At 50.3% G+C, this 18927-nt stretch overlaps 1 protein-coding gene across 1 annotated transcript in view; it reads right to left on the bottom strand.

The window, feature by feature from the left end:
* The window catches only part of LOC137651501 (zinc finger CCHC domain-containing protein 8-like), a 100935-nt gene extending 83024 nt beyond the window's left edge, over positions 1–17911 (bottom strand). Inside the window, exon 1 of the mRNA XM_068384728.1 lies at positions 17810–17911. Coding sequence (XP_068240829.1) covers positions 17810–17906 — 97 coding nt within the window. The 5' untranslated portion in view covers positions 17907–17911. The remainder of the gene's footprint in view (positions 1–17809) is intronic.
* Between the last annotated feature and the right edge of the window lie 1016 nt (positions 17912–18927).

Raw genomic sequence — 18927 nt, 5'->3', positions numbered from 1 at the left:
AGACCCCTAGTTGGAAGACCTCGTAAAGTTAGGACTTTGTCGGCTACAAGGTGATCCAAAGTCCATTCGGTATACCTTATCTGAGATGCTGTGCACAGATTGTCGGCGACCACGTTCTTCTAGTCTGGAATGAAGCGGGCTGATAGTGGTACCAACGGACTTTGGCCCAACTTAGTGTTTACACTGTTAGATGGGAAGAGGCTACGAGCAAGTTCCTTCTTGCTTGTCGATGTGAGTCTCTATGTGGTGTGTGGTGTATCCTCCATCACATCACTGAGTGGTCTGTTAGGAACTGATGAGACTGCTGAAGGACCGGAAAGTTGGCCTTCATCTCTTAGGAGATTTAAGTGAAAGTACTTTCGGACTCTGTCCAGAGGGCTGAGGTCGTGTGGTGCAGCACTATGGTCCCTCCTCTCTTCTTTTTGCGACTCCAGTCCCTTTGGAATGGGAGTCGATCTCGTTTCGAGAAGGTTTTGTGGAGATTGGTGTCTAGAATCCTTCCCAGATACACCAGTCTTCTGGGAGGGAAGTAGGGAAGACTTCCGCAGGTTTACCCTGATCACTGGATCTTGGTTAAAAGACTTCAGAAGTTCCGGTGTTAATGCAAGGTTGCCACTGAGTCTGCTAAGGTCAGTCAGTCGTCCCGAGACAGAGGAGACAGAAGCCAATCCAGTGAGACCAGGATGGGTGTAGTGGAAAGACCAAAGCACAGTGCCTTGAACTGGTGTTTCTTGTTTGTCTAGACTGAATCTTCTAACCTTCCTAGATGGATGGTTTGTACCTGGGAATAAGTGTCCTTTAGGTTCAGTGTGCAAATGAAGACCTGAGGTCTTAGCCCTTGCTCAAACTCTAACATGGTGTGGACATCGACCCAAAGGGACAGCTCCTTGCAGATCCTTTTGCATGGAAGATTGTCGACGCTGGAGTCTTGACTCGTGTCGTAAAGGATCAGGCGCGATACCCAGTGTAAGAATTTTTCTCCGAGAGAGAATTCCTGTAACTAACAGAAAGAAGGCAACACTTAGCCTTACCATGCGCCCTGATGTGATTGATGCTATTCCTTAGAATGGAATCAAGCTGGCGAATGTTAATCAATAGTTAACCTTTGGGTATCAAAGTTACTGTGCAGTTGGAGAGTGCTCGCAAGTAGTTCTCTGTCGACAAGCCGTTGATGAGGGTTGTCGAACGTTTGCCAATCACTTTAGTGTGATGGCGAATGGCCAGTAGCGAGAAGTATGTTGTATACCTTCTGATCTAGGAAACTATAGGAAGAGGTTGACTACTAAGTTCGAGTCCCGAACTGCTGGCGAATTGCCGATGACCGATGAATCGGTGGTCTGTAAGCCAATGGTGAGTTAGAGATCAGCAAGCTGATTATGGTCCCCCCTGTTTGGTCAGAGATGAACAAGCTGAAGATGGGCTGGTCAGAGATCGGCGAGCTAAGTTCAATGATCGAAGAAAGATGAGCTGCCCATCGGTGATCTAGTGATCAGCAAGCTGATGACTGGTTATTGACTAACAATCGGAGATTGAAAACGCTAGCAATTGGAGAACGTTAATCATTGGAGGGACTAGAGGTCAAAGATCATCATTGAGCTAGCAATTGGCGATCTGGTGATCGGCGACCTAGCGATCAGTAAACTGTGAACTAGCCATCAGCAATCAGTGATCTAGAGATCAGACTGTTGATGCTTTCCTGTTTGCCGAAGGTGGTCTGTCAAGGAAAAAAGAAACTTCAGAAGAGACAGGGACCAAGGATTTCCCGTTTCGATTCCCCTTGTAAGATGGAATCTTCGGAATCTTGAATCCTTCTGTGAAGCCTTATTCCCCTTTTCCCAGTGGCTATGTTTGTGCGTTTGCGAGGAGGAATGGGGCAATGGTGACCTGTCCAAAAAGTTTTATTCCTTTTTACTGCCTATTGCGCAAGTGTGTAGGAGAGTACTGGAGTGATGGCACACAGGATGATGCTGGTGCTCAATTTCTGCCTGGAGAGCAGGCAAGCACTGACTCTTAGGCAAGGGCTGGTGCATAGGATCTTAGAGCCCTGACTCTTTAGTAAGAGCTAGTGCATTGGATCTGACACTGTAACTGTGCAGGAGGGTGCAGGAAAGTGCGGAAGAGCGTTGGTGCGCAGTAAGGCACTGTGTAGTTTTGTGTATTCTCCCTAGAATGCGCCGAAGCGTGTGACTGGCACATGTGTGAGAGTACTACATGGAGACTGATGGCACGCACGTGCAGAAGGCCATTGGCTCCCGCGCGCAGAAGACCGTCGGCGCGCGTGCACGGAAGGCCATCGGGCGCTTGCGTGTGAGACCATTGGGGCCCGTGCGTGGAATACTGTTGGCGCGGGCAGTAGGAAGTCGGCGCGCGCACCGAAGGCTGTCGGTGTGCGAGTGTGTGCAGTAGACTGTTGGCGCGTGCAAGCGCATCGGCGCTCAAGGAAAATCATGGGCGCGTGCGGGAGACCATCGGCGCCCGCGCGCGGGAAAGATTATTGGCGCGCGCACAAGTGCATTGGCGCTAACACGCACGGAAAATCATCGGCACACGTGTGGGAGACCATCGGCTTCCGCGTGCGGAAAACTGTCAGAGGGCGCACGCACGATAGACTGTTGGCGCGCGTGGGCACGGGAGACTGTTGGTGCACGCGGGCAGGGGAGACTGTTGGCACGCGCGCGAAGGTAGCACTAGTAGGTCGGCCGGACGACCAGAAACTGGGATGAGCCCTTTGGAAGGGCAAACATCCATGATGGAGACCGCAAAAGTCCACGGAAAAGTCCAGGATCGAAGTCCAAGGACTAACAACGATGTAAGGTTGCGTTGGTAGATCGGTATGTCAGCTGGCAGGACGATCAGGAACTGGGATGGGCCCTTTAGAAGGGCGAGCATCCACCGATGGGGACTGTACAAAGGTCCGCGTTAAGAGTCCAAGACCGAAGTCCAAAGGACTACATTGCAGCGCAAGGTTGCACTGGTAGGTCTGCTGGTAGGATGATCAGGAACTGATGAGCAGCGTGATCCTCCGAAGAGGTGTCTCTATGAGTGGCCTCTCTCGCGAACGAGAGAGGTGAACACTTAGTAGAAGAGACTTGAAGGCGCCCGTGATGACGCCCATGAGGGCCGGTGGATCAGCAAGCTGACCTTTAACAGTAGCGATCCTCCGAAGAGGAGTCTCTATGAGTGGCCTCTCTCGCGAACGAGAGAGGTGAACACTTCGTAGAAGAGACTAGAAGACGCCCATGATGACACCCATTGAGGGCCGGGGGATCACCAAGCTGACCTTTAACAGTAGCGATCCTCCGAAGAGAAGTCTCTATGAGTGGCCTCTCTCGCAAACGAGAGAGGGGAACACTTCGTAGAAGAGACTAGAAGACGCCCATGATGACACCCATTGAGGGCCGGGGGATCACCAAGCTGACCTTTAACAGTAACGATCCTCCACAGAGGAGTCTCTATGAGCAGTGGCCTCTCTCGCGAACGAGAGAGGTAAGCACTTCGTAGAAGAGACTTGCCTAAGACCGTGCTCCGCCCCTGAAGGAAGAGAAACTCAGCAAGGGGGGAGAGAAGTCTGGGCGAAGGCAGCAACAGCAGTCACAGACGATGAATTTATTAAGATGTGGGAAGTTCTCCCTCTGAAGGGAGAAACAACCTCACACCTGGGGAGGAAATTTTCTCTTGGAAGGGAAGTTGTCCAACCCCTGGAGGCGAACCTCCTTTAGCGTTCTAAGATGATCTGAAGTGCTGGCATGTTGTCGCGGGAGTACTTCTAAGCGGAGGGATGACGCCCACGACGACGTCCTCTGAGGGACAGCAATGACAGGAGATTCCCCAGGCATGAACAGAACAGCTCTGCTTCGTTGGCACTCTTAGTCGAACGAAGAAAAACTGCATAGTTAACTGGGAAAAAATAAAAACAATCATTTAAAAGAAATTCCCTAGAGAGGAACTCCGGAAAGGAACCCAGAGGGAGCAACATAAAAATAAGTATTGCGCCCTTCCCCCCCCAGTCGACATCCACGGGAGAAGGGGGGAGCAGAGTAACTGTAATAAAAACAGAATTACTATTATTTAAATCAGCTAAGAATATTCACTAATACAGTGAACCCTCGCTACTTCGCGGTTCGACCATCGCTGATTCACCACTTCGCGGATTTTTTCCATAACCCATATATATACAGTATATATATATATATATATATATATATGTATGCATGTATTTATGTATATATGTAGGTATGTGTGTATATATATATATATATATTATATATATATATATATATATATCTATAATATATATCTATATCTATATGTATATATATATATATATATATATATATCTATATCTATATATATATATATATCTATATATATATATATATATATATATATATATATTATATATATATATATATATATATAAAGTAGGAAGATGTGATGTAGTTCTAAGGGAAAAGTATGGGAAATATGTTTGGGTAATAAGCAAAGCTCTACCTCCAGTTTGTTTCTTCATTATGATCAGAGATAAATGTAAACAAAACATTGGTTGCCATTTTTTATCGTGCTTTTTAGCGTGTTTAGGAAATGCATGATATAAAATCACCTTTAATATTTGTGCCTGTTTTAGTTTAGGGTACTGTAGTACATGCATTAAGTGTTCTGTACATTAAAGGGTAGTTTGTTAACAGTACTACGTACAAGGGAAGGTTTTAAAAGTCTGAATATACATGTTGAATAAATAGGTAAATATGGTGTCACTACTTCGCGGATTTTCACCTATCGCGGCCGCGACTGGAACCTATCTACCGCGATAAACGAGGGTTCACTGTAGTGAGAACCACTGATCCTCCGAAGGGAAGTGTTCCCCACGGAGAAAAGCTCAAAAGTTAAAATACAATTATAATTTCACTAAAAATAATTGAGACAAGCAATCCGAAGAGCAACCTAACCCGCGCACGGGAAAGGAGCTTCCCCAATAGTACACTGTTGTTGTAAAGGTGAACGGCCTCGAGAAGAGAAAGACCGTAGTCAATCTTTGAGAGGCCACATTCCCTTCGCTCATAAATCCATGTTTCCCGTAGGAAAATAGAAAAGGCGAAGACAATAATTGAATGAAGAGGGTCCAGGCGATGACGATTCCCCTGCGGCGGCCGAGTTAACAGTTAAATGCCGACGGGAAGACCGATGGACCAGAGAGGGAAAGGTCGTTCCCCAGAAAGTGGAACTGTGCTCGCCTTGCTAATCTACGCAAGTGTCATTGTCGTATACGTATCACACACACAGCACAAACACTGAAAAGGAAACATCACATTTCTATACACATACGTATATACTGTACATAAACATTAAGAATGTTTTCACATATATACAAGTACTGTATAAGAAAAAGTAAGTTAAAGGACAAAGGTTAATTAATGGCAGTCCAGAATAGGCGAGGAGGGAAAGAGGAAACAACCAATCTCAATCCAAGCCAAAAGTAAAGTGACTAAATCACAGGAGTGTGAACGAGTGGTAGCAAGCTACCCTCCCTACCCCAGCTAACTAGCACTGTGGGTAGTTAAACCTCACTAAATTTTAATGGCTCATCATTTCAGCTCCACCAAAAGTATAACCCCAAATAAATATGACAAATTCGGAGATAATTTGTATTTTTCCTAACCATACAAACCTTAGCTATTTACATAGGGTATTACTTTCGGCGTAGCTGAAATGACGAGCCATTATATTTTTAACGAGGGTTAATTATCCCCTGCGATAGTTAGCAAGGGGGTAGGGGAGTGGTAGCTAGCTACCCCTCCCCCCCTCACACACCGGTGAACTGCTTCACTTCACTTAGAGGTAGGACTTGCCTTGGGGGACAGGGCTGGCGGGCAAATATGTGTAAATAGCTAAGGTTTGTATGGTTAGGAAAAATACAAATTATCTACGAATGTCATTTGTTCCGTAACCGAAATACAAACCACGCTATTTACATAGGATTACTTAACCCTTAGGTAGGGTGGAAAGGCTCAGCGTTACTGGCTTTGGCTTTGCCCGGGGACTCTGAATCCGAATGAGCAGCACTCGAGAAAAAGAGTCCCTGCACCTCGCAAGTTCCTTGCTCCGCAAGGAACATGCGGCCTACATAAGCTTGTGTGTGGAGGAATGAAGTGTGACTCGTCCTAGGAAGTTGACCTGAAGTCCTTTAGATGGAATTCTACGCTAGAACGTTCCCAATACCACCTCATTAGGGTATGGGGACGCGACAGTATTATCTTAATACTGTACTAGGAACACAAGGAAGCATGGTTTACCTGCAGAGGTTTGAGGTCAGCTATGCAGAGAACCTAGGATGCTACTTTCCCTAAAAGAGGGGGGGAATGAAGAAAGAAGTAAGGGCCAGACATACTCTTTCATTCATGCAGTCTAAAACCAGGTAACAATGCCCTCAACCTTCTGCTACCTGTCCATTAAGGAGCCTGAGGTTAGACCAGCTGTTGTGCAGCCACCACAGGGCCGATAGAGAATGTATCAAGGCTCCTGTGAGACACGTCCTGCAGGTAGTGGGCTGTGAAGGTCGTTTGATGCTTCCAGACCCCAGCTTGTAGCACCTGCGTCACCGAGAAGTTTCTCTTGAATGCCAGAGACGTTACGATGCCTCTGACATTGTGTGTCCTGGGAAGACGTGAAGGAGGAGGATCTGGAATCAAGGCGTGATGGATGACCCTTCGAATCCAAGCTGAGATGGTATTCTTGGTGACCCTCCTCTTCGTCCTTCCCGTGCTCACAAACAGGGCTTGCACGCGGGGACGGACTGCAGCTGTTCTCTCCAAATAACGCATCAGACTTCTTACTGGACATAGTAGCAGATGGTCTGGGTCACTTGTTACAGAACAGAGACTTGAAACCCTGAAGGAGTCGAACCGTGGGTCCGGCACTCCAGGGTTCTGAGTCTTAGCTACAAACTCAGGGACGAACCTGAACGTTACCTCCCCTATCCCCTTGAATGGGCGATGTCGTATGAGAGACCATGAAGTTCACTGACCCACTTGGCTGTTGCCAAAGCGAGCAGGAACACCGTCTTCCAAGTCAGCTGTTGATCAGAAGCCTGGCGTAATGGTTCGAACGGAGGTCTCTTAAGAGCCCTGAGGACGCGAACCACGTTCCATGGAGGAGGTCTCACTTCCGACTGAGGGCAGGTAAGTTCGTAGCTTCGTATGAGTAAAGAAAGTTCCAGCAAGGAAGAACTGTCTATTCCTTTCAGCCTGAAGGCTAAGCTTAAGGCTGAGCGATAGCCTTTCACCGCCGAGACTGAAAGGCGCATTTCCTCCCGCAAATACACGAGAAACTCCGCTATTGCTGGAATAGTGGCATCGAGGGGAGAGATACCCCTCCCACGACACCAACCACAGAAGACTCTCCACTTCATTGGGTAGACACCTGCAGATGACTTTCGCAGGTGTCGAGACATCCTCTCTGCAACTTGTTGCGAAAAGCCTCTCTCAGTGAGGAGACGCTGGATAGTCTCCAGGCGTGAAGCCGAAGCCAAGCTATGGCCTTGTGGTAGATGTTGCAGCGTAGTTGCTTGAGTAGCTCGTGTCGTGGGGGAAGTTCTCTCGGGAGTTCCGTCAGGAGCTGCGGAAGGTCCGGGAACCACTCTGCATGATGCCATAGCGGAGCTATTAAGGTCATTGACAGATTGACCAATAGTCTGGTCTTGTTGAGCACCCTTCTCATCAGACAGAACGGTGGGAAGGGGTACACGTCGATGTTGTCCCACTGTTGTTAGAAGGCATCTTACCAGTGCGCCTTGGGGTCCGGGACTGGGGAGCAGTACAGCGGCAGCTTGAAGTTCAAAGCTGTCGCGAACAGGTCCATTGTCGGGGAACCCCACAAAGTTAGGACTTGTTGGCTACTTGACGATCCGAAGACCACTCGGTACTCACTATCTGCGATGCTCTGCTCAGACTGTCGGCGAGCACATTCCTTTTGCCCGGAATGAAGCGAGCTGATAGTGGAATCGAATGGACTTCGGTCCACCTCAGTATCTCTACTGCAAGATGGGATAGCTGTTGTGAAAAGATACCTCCCTGCTTGTTGATATAAGCCACTACTGTGGTGTTGTTGCTCATCACCACCACAGAGTGGCCTGCCAGGGGCTGTTGGAACTGTTGAAGGGCCAGATAAACGGCCTTCATTTCTAGCAGATTGATGTGGAGGTACTTTTCTGATTCTGACCATAGGCCTGAGGTCCTATGCTTCAGAACGTGGGCCCCCCACCCTTCTTTTGACGCGTCCGAGAACAGCATCCAATCCGTGGGAGGATGAGAAGATCCACTCCCTTTCGAAGGTTTTCGTCGGTCAGCCACCACTACAGGTCCGTCTATTCCGCAGGTCCCATAGGGACCAGAGTGTCCGGGGAATCGTTGCCTTGAGTCCACCGGGACTTGAGCCGCCATTACAGGGATCTCATTCTGAGGCGGCCGTTCGGAACTAGACGGGCCAAGGAGGCAAGGTGACCTAGGAGACGTAACCAAGATTGGGCTGGAAGCTCCTTTCGTCCGAGGAAAGGTCTTGCGACCCTCCTCAGCCTTGCTATCCTGTCGTCTGATAGAAAGGCTTTGTGGAGATTGGTGCCTAATATCATGCCTAGATATACCAATCGTTGAGTTGGAAGCAGAGAAGACTTCTCGAGATTTACCATGATCTCTAGATCTTGGCAAAGTCCCAGAAGCTTGTCTCGGTGTCGAAGAAGGGTCGACTCCGAGTCTGCCAGGATCAGCCAGTCTTCCACATAGCAGAGGAGACGGATGCCGATCCTGTGTGCCCACGAAGATATCAGGGTGAACACTCTGGTGAACACCTGAGGTGCTGTGGAGAGACCGAAACACAGCACCTTGAACTGGTACTCCTTGTTGTCTAGGGTGAATCTCAAGTACTTCCTGGAAGACGGATGGATTGGGATCTGGAAGTACGCGTCCTTCAGATCCAGTGAGCACATGAAGTCTTGCGGTCTCACTGCAAGTCTGACCGTGTCTGCTGTCTCCATGCTGAACGAAGTTTGCTTGACAAACTTGTTCAGAGGTGAGAGGTCGATGACAGGTCTCCAGCCTCCAGACGCCTTCTTTACAAGAAAGAGTCGACTGAAGAAGCCTGGGGAGCCGTCGACGACCTCCTGGAGAGCATCCTTCTTGAGCATGGTCTCGACTTCTGCCCGAAGGGCTAGCCCCTTTGCCGATCCCATGGCATAGGAGCTCAACGACACTGGATTCGCTGTCAGGGGAGGAAGAGATGTTATGAACGGGACGCGATATCCTTGGCAGATCACAGAGATCGTCCAGGAATCGGCCCCGATTTGCTGCCACCTGTCCGCGCAACTTTGTAGGCATCCCCCAACTGGTGGACATGCAGGGGGATTGCCAATCCTAGCGTTTACGGCCTCGGCCGCTCCCCCTAGGATTCCTACCTCCCCTGGAGGACTTTCCGCCTTTCTTGTCCTTGACAAGAAAGGGCTGCTGCTTAGACACCTTTGCCTTTGCTGCCAGAGCCTGTTTCGATGTCCTAGACTGACGAGGCTGCTGATGTTGTTGTTGAGGAGCTGGAGGCTTGTAGGGTAGAGATGTAACGGCCCTTTGGAGGAGCGACTCGTGATTCGACTTCCTCCACCTCTCAGCTGTCCGTTCCACATCCTTGGGCTCGAACAAACTCTCTCCAAGGATGAAGGAGTGTCTGAGCTTGCCGACATCCACGGCAGGGACTTTCGAGTGGAACCTCTCGGTCACGGCATCACAACATTTTAGGATCGAGTTTGCCCACGAGTTTGAAACTTGGTGAGCCGGGAACTCGATGGTGTGCGTGCCCGAGAGGAGGAAAGTCTCCATGGCCCTCCTGGTGCTCTCCTTGGACAAGTCCTCGGATTGCAACAGGATGCCCAGAGACCCCAGCCAGATGTCCAGCCACGAAGTGGCCTGCATAGGACACTTTGCGACCTTCTCCTGGCTTAGGATCTCCGTAGCCGAGAATGTCAACTGCCAGGTGGAAAGTTTGTCGAGAGAAATTCCCCTAGAGAGCTCTTCTACAGAGTGGTGGAGGGGAAGAGCTAAACAAGACTCCCCCATGATTTCGAAGTACTTCCTCTGTTGTACACGAGGAGGTGGGAGGAGTTTGTTCCCGGCAGAGGAACGGCTGGAGGAGGCGAGTTCGGAGAGCTGGCCCTCAACCTTGTCTCTGGCACTCTTCACTCCCTGGGACCAGGGCAGAGCCACGCTGGCCTTTGGGAGTTTCTGGGTACCGTAGACCTGGTCCAGGATCGTATCCTTGCCTTCGCGGGGGGCGGTCTCGGGGTCCCTGAATCCGTTGAGTTGCTTCATTAAACTCAGGACCTGCCAGAAGGCATGCTCCGACTCGTGCTGCTCTCCTCCTTGTGGACTGGCAGCAAGGTCTCCTGTCCCCAGTAGCTCTACTTGGGGAGACACGTGGACATTCTCCTGGAGTCTCGCTAGCTCTGGTCGAATCCGGGATGAAGACTTATTAGCAGTCTTAGAGTCCTTAGGCTCCCTCCTGGGAGGGATACAGGACTCAAGCAAAGAAGTCTGGGGGCTCCTCTCCACGGGAAACGGATCTCTTCCTCGAGGTGGGGTTCCTCCCATTGGTGCCGTGGGAGAATACTTCACCTCGCAGGATTCTCCTGAGGACGGAAAGGCTTCGTCCACAGGGGAAGGAGAAAGTGTCTACGAGGGGGAAGGGGCCTTCCTGACGGACTTCTTGGGAGCCAGCTTAACCCTAGGAGAAGTTACCACGAAGTCCACTCCTCTCCTTCTCTTCAGCGGGGACGAGGCTGCCGTAGGTTTCAATCCCAGATCAGCGAGGGCCAGCTTCATAGCCTGCACGACCGCGTTGATCAGGGACCCGAACCAAGGCTGATGGCTGACCGACGCAGTGTCAGCAACTCCCGCTAAAGGGAAGGGGATTGGCTGATCCTTAGGAGTAGATACCACGGGGCCTGCCTGAAAAGAAGAATGTTGCGTAGACCTCTCCGAAGATTTTTCCTGCTCCTGGACGTGCGCAGCTCTGCGCTTACAAGGTGGAGATCGTGAGGACGAAGATCTGGAAGCACGCGCCCCCGAAGACTCGCAAGGTTGGGAGCGCTGCGAAACCAGGCGGGAATTGCTGGCGAGATCGCGCTGACGCTCGCGCGATGGTAGAATTGCTGGTTCGCGCACGGGCAAACATTGGCGCGCATGCGCGGGGGCGAGGGTGCGCGTGGGCGCGTGGCCGCACGGGCGAGCGGGCGCGCTGGTGAGTGGGCGCGTGGGCGCGCAGGTGGAGGTGCGCGGGGGCGCACAGGTGAAGGTGCGCGTGGGAGCCCAGGTGAGTGTGCGCGTGGGAACCCAGGTGAGTGTGCGCGTGGGAGCCCAGGTGAGTGTGCGTGTGGGAGCCCAGGTGAGGGAGCGCGCTCTTGTAAGGACGAGCGCTGGCGGTCGGGAGAACGTTGGCGCGTTGGCGAGCGATGGCGCATAGGGCAAACAAGCGATCGACTACCACACAGGCGAGTTAGAGCGTGGGCGTGTCGGAGACCTGTGGCGATCTGGAGCGTGGGCGCGTTCGAGAGCGCTTGAGCGCAGGCGAGGGATCGCGCGGCCGCGTAGGAGATCAGTGGCGCGCAGGAGATCGTTGGCGCGCAGTTGCGCGTTCAGAAGGTACCAGCTGAGGCGCAAGACCAGAGGGCGAGGTTGCGCGCAAAGGCGAACGCTTGTGGGCGGGCTCAGGAGACATCTTGTGGGCGCGCGGGCGCGCGGGCGCGCGGGGCGCGCGGGCGCGCGGGCGCGCAGGGACTCGGGCTGCCTTAGAAGTGGCCCCAGGTGAGTGCGCGCGATGGCGCGCAGGTGATGGCTGGCGTGTAGGCGAGCTCTGAGGGCGCGTAGGCGAACGTCGGTGAGGAGGCGAAGAAACAATGTCCTTGCCTGCTCCCAGATCCAAAGATCGTTGGCGCGCACTAGGAACAGGGTGCGCAGTTGTGCGCTGACGAGCAGGTGATCGTGGGCGCTCAGGAGACCAATGGCGCACATTGCGCGCAGCAGGAACAGATGTGCGCTGGCGAGCTGGAGGTCTCTGTAGCACAGGAGAGCGCTGGCGCGCAGGAGAGTGCTAGCGCGCAGGTGAGCGCTGGCGAGCAGGAGATCTACGGCGAGACACAGCAGGAGATCGTCGGAGCGTTGATTCAGTAGAAGTCTGGTCAGCAGGAGAGCGCTTGCGCGCAGGAGATCGTGGGCGCGCAGGTAAAACCTGGCACTTAAGGGACTTACCCACATTGTGGGATAAGCCCTTTTGCCCCGAAGGGACCGGTGCCCATTGGACAACGGGGTGCGTTGGCGGCCACTGCGCATCAGCGTTCAGGAATGGAGATGGAAGACTGGAAGGTCTGGCAGGGGTCAGAGATCGCGAACAATCTGCGGAGAGGTCTAGTGATGCAGCTGCAACAGTCTGCTCTCGTCGAGGAGGATCCTTTGCGGGGGACGTTGAAGGCGAATATCTGAAGAGGCGCCTCTTAACTCCCTTGTAAGGAGAAGGAAGGGCTCTACAGCGAAGAGGAGGGCGAGCCTTAAAGCGAAGACGACCTTGAGGCACAGCAAAACCATCGTCTGTCCTCCAAAGAGAAGTCTCTGTCAGTGCACTCCCCCGAGGGGGAGAAACACCCACAGGAGAGACCGTTGGACTCAGCGCCTCCCTCGAAGGATGTTCGGAGGGGGGAACTAAGCCTTCAGCAACATCCGCAACCGCAGCAGGGGTTTGACCTGACCCGTCGAAAGCCTCTGCCACAAATACGTCGACAATAGACAGAGGATCTACCTCTGCTATTACCGGCGACTGTTTAACAGCTGCACCCAACTGGATCAGGTCAAACAGGGCTTCCCTGGAGGGCGAGCCCTTAAGCCCCAAGGAAGCCCAAAGCTGTAAGAGATCATCGTTAGCAACATGGTCATCAACAAAATCTATGCCCTCCCCCGGAGGAGGAGGGGGAGCTGCCTCGCTATGGGAGGCAACGCCCTCTCCCGAACCCCGAGGGTGGGAAACAAAAGAATGGCCTGCGCTATCACTCGACGGCCTCTCACGAGAGACCGATCGAGCGGGAGCTTCGGAGGAGGTTCAGGCAGCAGAAGAAGAGTCCTTGGAACCTTCGTTCTTCAAGGCAGCCCTTGAAGGAGAAAGGTCATGCTTAGACTTCTTCTTACGCCGCCAGGCAAACCTCTCCCACTGGAAGGTAGACCACTCCCTGCACTCACTACAGTTTTTATCCCTTTCACACCGTTGACTTCGACAATACGGACATATGGTGTGAGGGTCCGTCTCGACCGCCGACATGAACGTTCACAAGGGCGGTCGGGGAGTCCAGGGCACTTCCGCATGATAAGAAGGAAGGATGAAGCCAACTTCAAGCACACAAGCTGAAAGAAAAAGCAAAACAAAATTAAGACTGTCAATAATGCGAAGGCGAGACTGACACGTCTGCTCATCGCCCGAGCCAAAAGTGAAGTGAAGCAGTTCACTGGTATGTAAGCGGGGGAGGGGTAGCAAGCTACCACTCCCCTACCCCCTTGCTAACTAGCGCGGGGGTAATTAACCCTCGTTAAAAATCTAATGGCTCGTCATTTCAGCTACGCTGAAAGTAATACAGTAACCCTATATAAATGGTGTGGTTTGTATTTCGGTTAGGGAACAAAGCATGGTTAGTACTGTATTCCAGTTACGGAACAAATGACAAATTCGGCGATAATTTGTATTTTTCCCTAAAACAACCCTGTAATTATTTATGTGGATATACTTTCAACGGAGCTGGAAGGCAGCCATCATATTTGAAATGCATGGTGGCAACCCTTCTTATCCACTTCAGTGGGTAGGCAGGGGGAGGCTACGGGGTACCCAGTCACCTATATATACTCTAATAGCTGTGAGCTATGTCACTTTTTGATTGCAGGCAGGACTTACAGGGGGACAGGTGATGGTGGGCCAATTTATATAAATAACTACATGTTTCTATTAGTTAGGGAAAAATCACAAATTTTAAGTAATTTGTATTTTTCCTAACATACTTACCTCGAACTACTTTCTTAGGAGTACCTGGAAATCTCCTCTCATCCTACCAGTTTTGTGTAGTTTACCCTACTTCGTTTTCTGTGAAGGCTAACCTCAGGCGGAAGGATACATGCCCTGAGGCTAGTCTCGGGTCAGGGAGCGTGCTAGCTTGGGTCTCGACCCTCATTAAGTTCTCTGGTCGCGTCGTGATATCATCTCGACGCTCTCCTTATCTCAGTGTGACCCTTTGTGTCCCCGACTCCATTGTGTCCCGTGTGGTTCCCACGTGGTATCCCTGTGCTTTCCCTTTGTGTCCCCGTGTGGTTACCTTTTCCTTCCCTTGTGTTCTCACGTGTTATCCTTGTCTTTATTACCCTTTCCCGCTGCGTTCCTGTGTCTTGCTTTGTTGCAATAGTGCGTGATGGAGCATCCCCGCCGTTGTCCTGGGCCTAGAGCTGGGAAATCGTGTGGTGCGTTTCTTTCTAAGCCGGAGGTAGACCCTCATTCCTTGTGCTCGTCGTGCAGGGGTAGAGTGTGTTCTCCGTCGGACATGTGTCCGGAGTGTGTTTCTTGGAGTGAGGTCCAGTGGGTACGATTCAGTTCCAAGAGAAAGAAGTCTGCCAAGCATTCGCCCAAGAAGGCTAACACCTCTTCGCCCTTTAGGTCTCCAGAGGGACCGTCGAGTAGGGTCTCCCTTCCATCTTCCCCTACCCAGAGTAGGGACGATGTAAGTCCGTTAAGGGGAAGAAGCCAGAGGTTCTTCCCCAAGAGTCTTTTATCCATGATAGTGGGGTAGCAGCATCTTTCCAGCCAAGTGGAGGGCCTGAAGGTGAGTTTAGTGAGGGTCCTAGAGACGATGCCCTGGTGAATGCGGGTCCCGTCTCTTCGGATGACCCCATGTGCAGTAAAACTGTTCCTGTCTCTTTGCCCACTTCATGGGCAGGTTTTTCAGGTACCTCCACAGCTGAAGGCACCCCAGAGAAGGAAGACTCACCGGCGGCGGATCCCCTTAAATGGGTCCCTCATAGGATGCCCTGTAGGTCCCCGTTGAGGTTGGAGGAAGGCCTCGGATCCTGGTTCCCCAACGTAGAACTTCCACGCTCTCCCTCAGCACCGCCGTCGTCAGTTCCAGAAGTGTTCCTATAGCCCGCACTCTCTATAGGACAACAAGCCGTTCAGACGACCACTCTCCGGGCCCCGGCCCGTCGGACGGGTTATGAAGAGTCCTCCAATTCATCGGTTGCTACAACCCCCTATTCCTCAGAAGGAGAAAACCGGAGGAATTCCCTACGGAAGCGTGAGAGATCCCGGGGGAGGCACTCCCGTTCTCGATCACGTTCCAGGTCGTGAAGGAAGATAGAAGATACAAGAGTGTATCTTTTGTAGCTGAAAAGTGGACTTTTTTTTTTCCTTGGCGAATGAGACATGAGCCAATTATTTTGAGCTCATGGGAGGAATTTTCCCATAAGGGGAAAATATATTCTTCCTCAACAACTCTGGCCTAAGGGAGAGCTACGGTTACATGAGAAAGTCATCAGCCGACTTCATGAACAAGACCGAGTTTCATGAAGTGTAGGTATAACAATGTTTCCCCGGAATGGATTGCGGATGGAGGTTCAATGTTTTTCCACTAAAGTCCAAGGGCATAAGTGCTAATGGAAATTGGGAGAACACAAAATTACGACAATCTACGTTATTCTCATCGGGAACCTATTTAAGGCCGACCCGAAACATAGCAAATACATTACTATAGCTGTCGCTTAGACAGCGCTGAATTTAATTCTCAAAGGAGGAGAGAATGGCGGTAACCCCATGTGGTTGTGTCTTCCGACGGAAGGGAAGGAACAGGTTCAAGGGATCTGCCACCCCTACCACATCTGAGATCCGATTTGCTTCAGGAGACTGCCTATTTAGCGTAGTTCCTATTCAAGCAAAGTCAGCTCGTCAGTAGCCCATACCAAACGGGACAACAAGGGAGAAGGTAGAAACCGAAGCAGTAATCTGGTTCCTGAGGCAATTTGCTCATAAGACTTCTTGTAGTATGAACGAAGTGTAAGTGAAAACACGTACGTTCACGAGAGATAAATTCCCACGAGTGTGCCGAATTTAATGCATAAACCTGGCCACCTTAACGTGGCTCCCTCTGATCTCGCAAAAGGCGAGAAAACTTCGGGAACCCAAGAAGCCCTGCTTGTGATACACAAACAAAAACACAAAAGAGCGAGGAGCACTGAGCTTTACGCTAGCGTATTATCCGTGTCATCGAAGAAAGGTGTAGTATTAGGTTCCCAGATGGAAAAAACTGTGTTAAAACTCTATCAACTCTACAAGGTCTAACTAAGTACTGTAGTGTAAGCCCATGATTGAAGGGAGGCAATCTATGCCGTCTAGGAGAGAGTACCTCTCATGGAAGTGGTTGCTGATTAGAACCCTAGAGTGGAGCAGACTTATTAGTGGTCACTAGCCTCCGACAAGCTGACGAACATTAAAACCACGAACGGTGGTGCTAATGATTAGCAAACAGATAATCTAATGATAAGCAAAAGGAGATCATCTAGCTTGGCAGGTGACAAATCAGAGATCTGGTAAATCCAAGATCTACCAAATCAGAGCAATGGTGACCTGCAAGAAGGGGTCGGCGATAGGCATGGCTATCAGCGAGCTTCGAGTTGACGCTTTGTGAGCTGGCGATTGATTGATTGATTTGAGGTTTTCTGGCATCCTTACATCCAAGGTCACTGACGCCGATATCGTTCATTATGAATAAAAAAAAATTAAAGAATATTCAATTAAAACCATAAAAGCGAAGATGTTATTTTAAAAGTTACCGTATTTCCCACTTCACTTACAAGACAAACCTGTGCTCCTGTATCAACAAGAGCACAAAATAAGGTCTCCTGTATCATTACTATACATGCTGCCGAGTGTTGAGACACATGTGTACAACTGGAGGATGAGGTGCCTTTTCTGTCACGTACTGGATTACAGGACAATCCTCTGGTGCTTCCTGATCATCAGTGATAAAGCACCCAGTGTCAGGCACACAAAATTTTACCTCAGCCTTATGGCCCAGAATCATGTCAGTTGGAGGGATGTAATAGCGAGCTGGATCAGAGGGTTAAAATGCACTCTAGACAGACACTGAAGATGCACACACTGAGGCTCAGTCATGGATGGATCACGACAGACTACAGGACAACTGGGACCCCAATGGACCCAGATTTCCAGGTTCAATATCTTCTTAGACGCTGCCAAGAACAACTCCAGAGTTGGGACTGTACCTGGAAAATGCATTGCCTTGATCCTGTTCCTGCTAGTCTTGTCCAGTTTAAAGCCTAATCGACCAGTGTCCTTCAGAAATTGCTGAACTAAGGCATCCCGGAGCTTGGCTCCCTTCAGCTAATAGTCGGGTGCGACACCTGACTCTTCCATCCAACAGTTCACGACTAACTCCAAGAATTCTAAGAGAGAATCTGGACCACCTCGAACCTCCTTATACAAGGCCAGTCCAGTAGGCAACTTGGGAGTGCTGGGTTCAGTAGCAAGAAAAAGTGACATACATTACTGCTGTGAGAGTATATATAATGGCAGCTGAATATCCCCCAGCCACCCCCAGCCTACCTGCTCAAGCGGTTAGGCAGGGCTGCTACCTCGCACTTCAAGTCTAATGGCTACCTTCTAGCTTCAGCAAAAGATAATCCAATAAATAATGGAAGGTTTGTTAGTATGGGAACAAACAAAAACATAAAAAGAAACTCACTTTCTATTCCTTCAGTTATTTCTTCAATGCTGGAATCAAGGGATGACTCCAGTAGGATAACACTATTATTCTCACTGTCCTTAGTCTCATCTTCCATTTCTGTAAAAAAAAAATACAGTATATTAATAAACTTTCATAATACAGCTCATTAATGGAACTTATCAAAGTAATTGGAAAGGGTACAAAAGGACAGAAAATGACAAATTCATAGATAATTTGAATTTTTCCTAATTATACAAACCTTAGCTATTTAATAGGGGTATTACTTTAGGCGTAGCTGAAATGACGAGCCATTAAAATTTAACGAGGGTTTACTACCCACACCGCTAGTTAGCGGGGGTAGGGGAGGGTAGCATGCTAAACCCCCCCACACACACACACGTGCTTGAGCTCACTTTGCTTGGAGGTAGGACTTTAAGGGGGGATAGGGCTGGCGGCCAAGTTTGATTAAATAGCTAAGGTTTGTATAGTTAGGAAAAATCACAAATTTCCAGTAATATGACAAATTCGAAGATAATTTGTATTTTTCCTAACCATACAAACCTTAGCTATTTACAAAGGGTTTACTTTTAGCGCAGCTGAAATGACGAGCCAATAGTTTTTAACGAGGGTTAATTACCCCCGCGCTAGTTAGCGGGGGGTGGGGAAGGGTAGCTTGCTACCCCTCCCCCCTCCACACACCGGTGACTTGCTTCACTTCACTTAGAGGTAGGACTTGACTTGGGGGTCAGGGATGGCGGGCACATATGTGTAAATAGCTAAGGTTTGTATGGTTAGGAAAAATACAAATTATCTTCGAATTTGTCATTTGTTCCGTAACCGAAATACAAACCACGCTATTTACAAAGGGTGACTTACCCCTTAGGAAGGGTGGAAAGTCCCCAGCCTTACTGACTTCGGCTTGCCCGGGGGCTCGATCCCTTAGTGAGCAGCACTAGAGAGAGGGAGCCCCTGTACCTCACAGGTTCCTAGCATCGCTAGGAACGAGTGGCCTACATAAGTAGTGTGAGGAGGAGAGTGTGACTCGTCCTATGAAGTTGACCTTGAGACCTTCAGATAGGAATTCTAGGATAGGACGTTCCCCATACCACCTCGTCAGGGTATGGGAGACGCAACAG

This window comes from Palaemon carinicauda, chromosome 13 (genome assembly GCF_036898095.1).
Source record: "Palaemon carinicauda isolate YSFRI2023 chromosome 13, ASM3689809v2, whole genome shotgun sequence".
Classification (NCBI taxonomy): Eukaryota; Metazoa; Arthropoda; class Malacostraca; order Decapoda; family Palaemonidae; genus Palaemon; species Palaemon carinicauda.
This window is presented reverse-complemented; position numbering and strand designations above follow the sequence as displayed.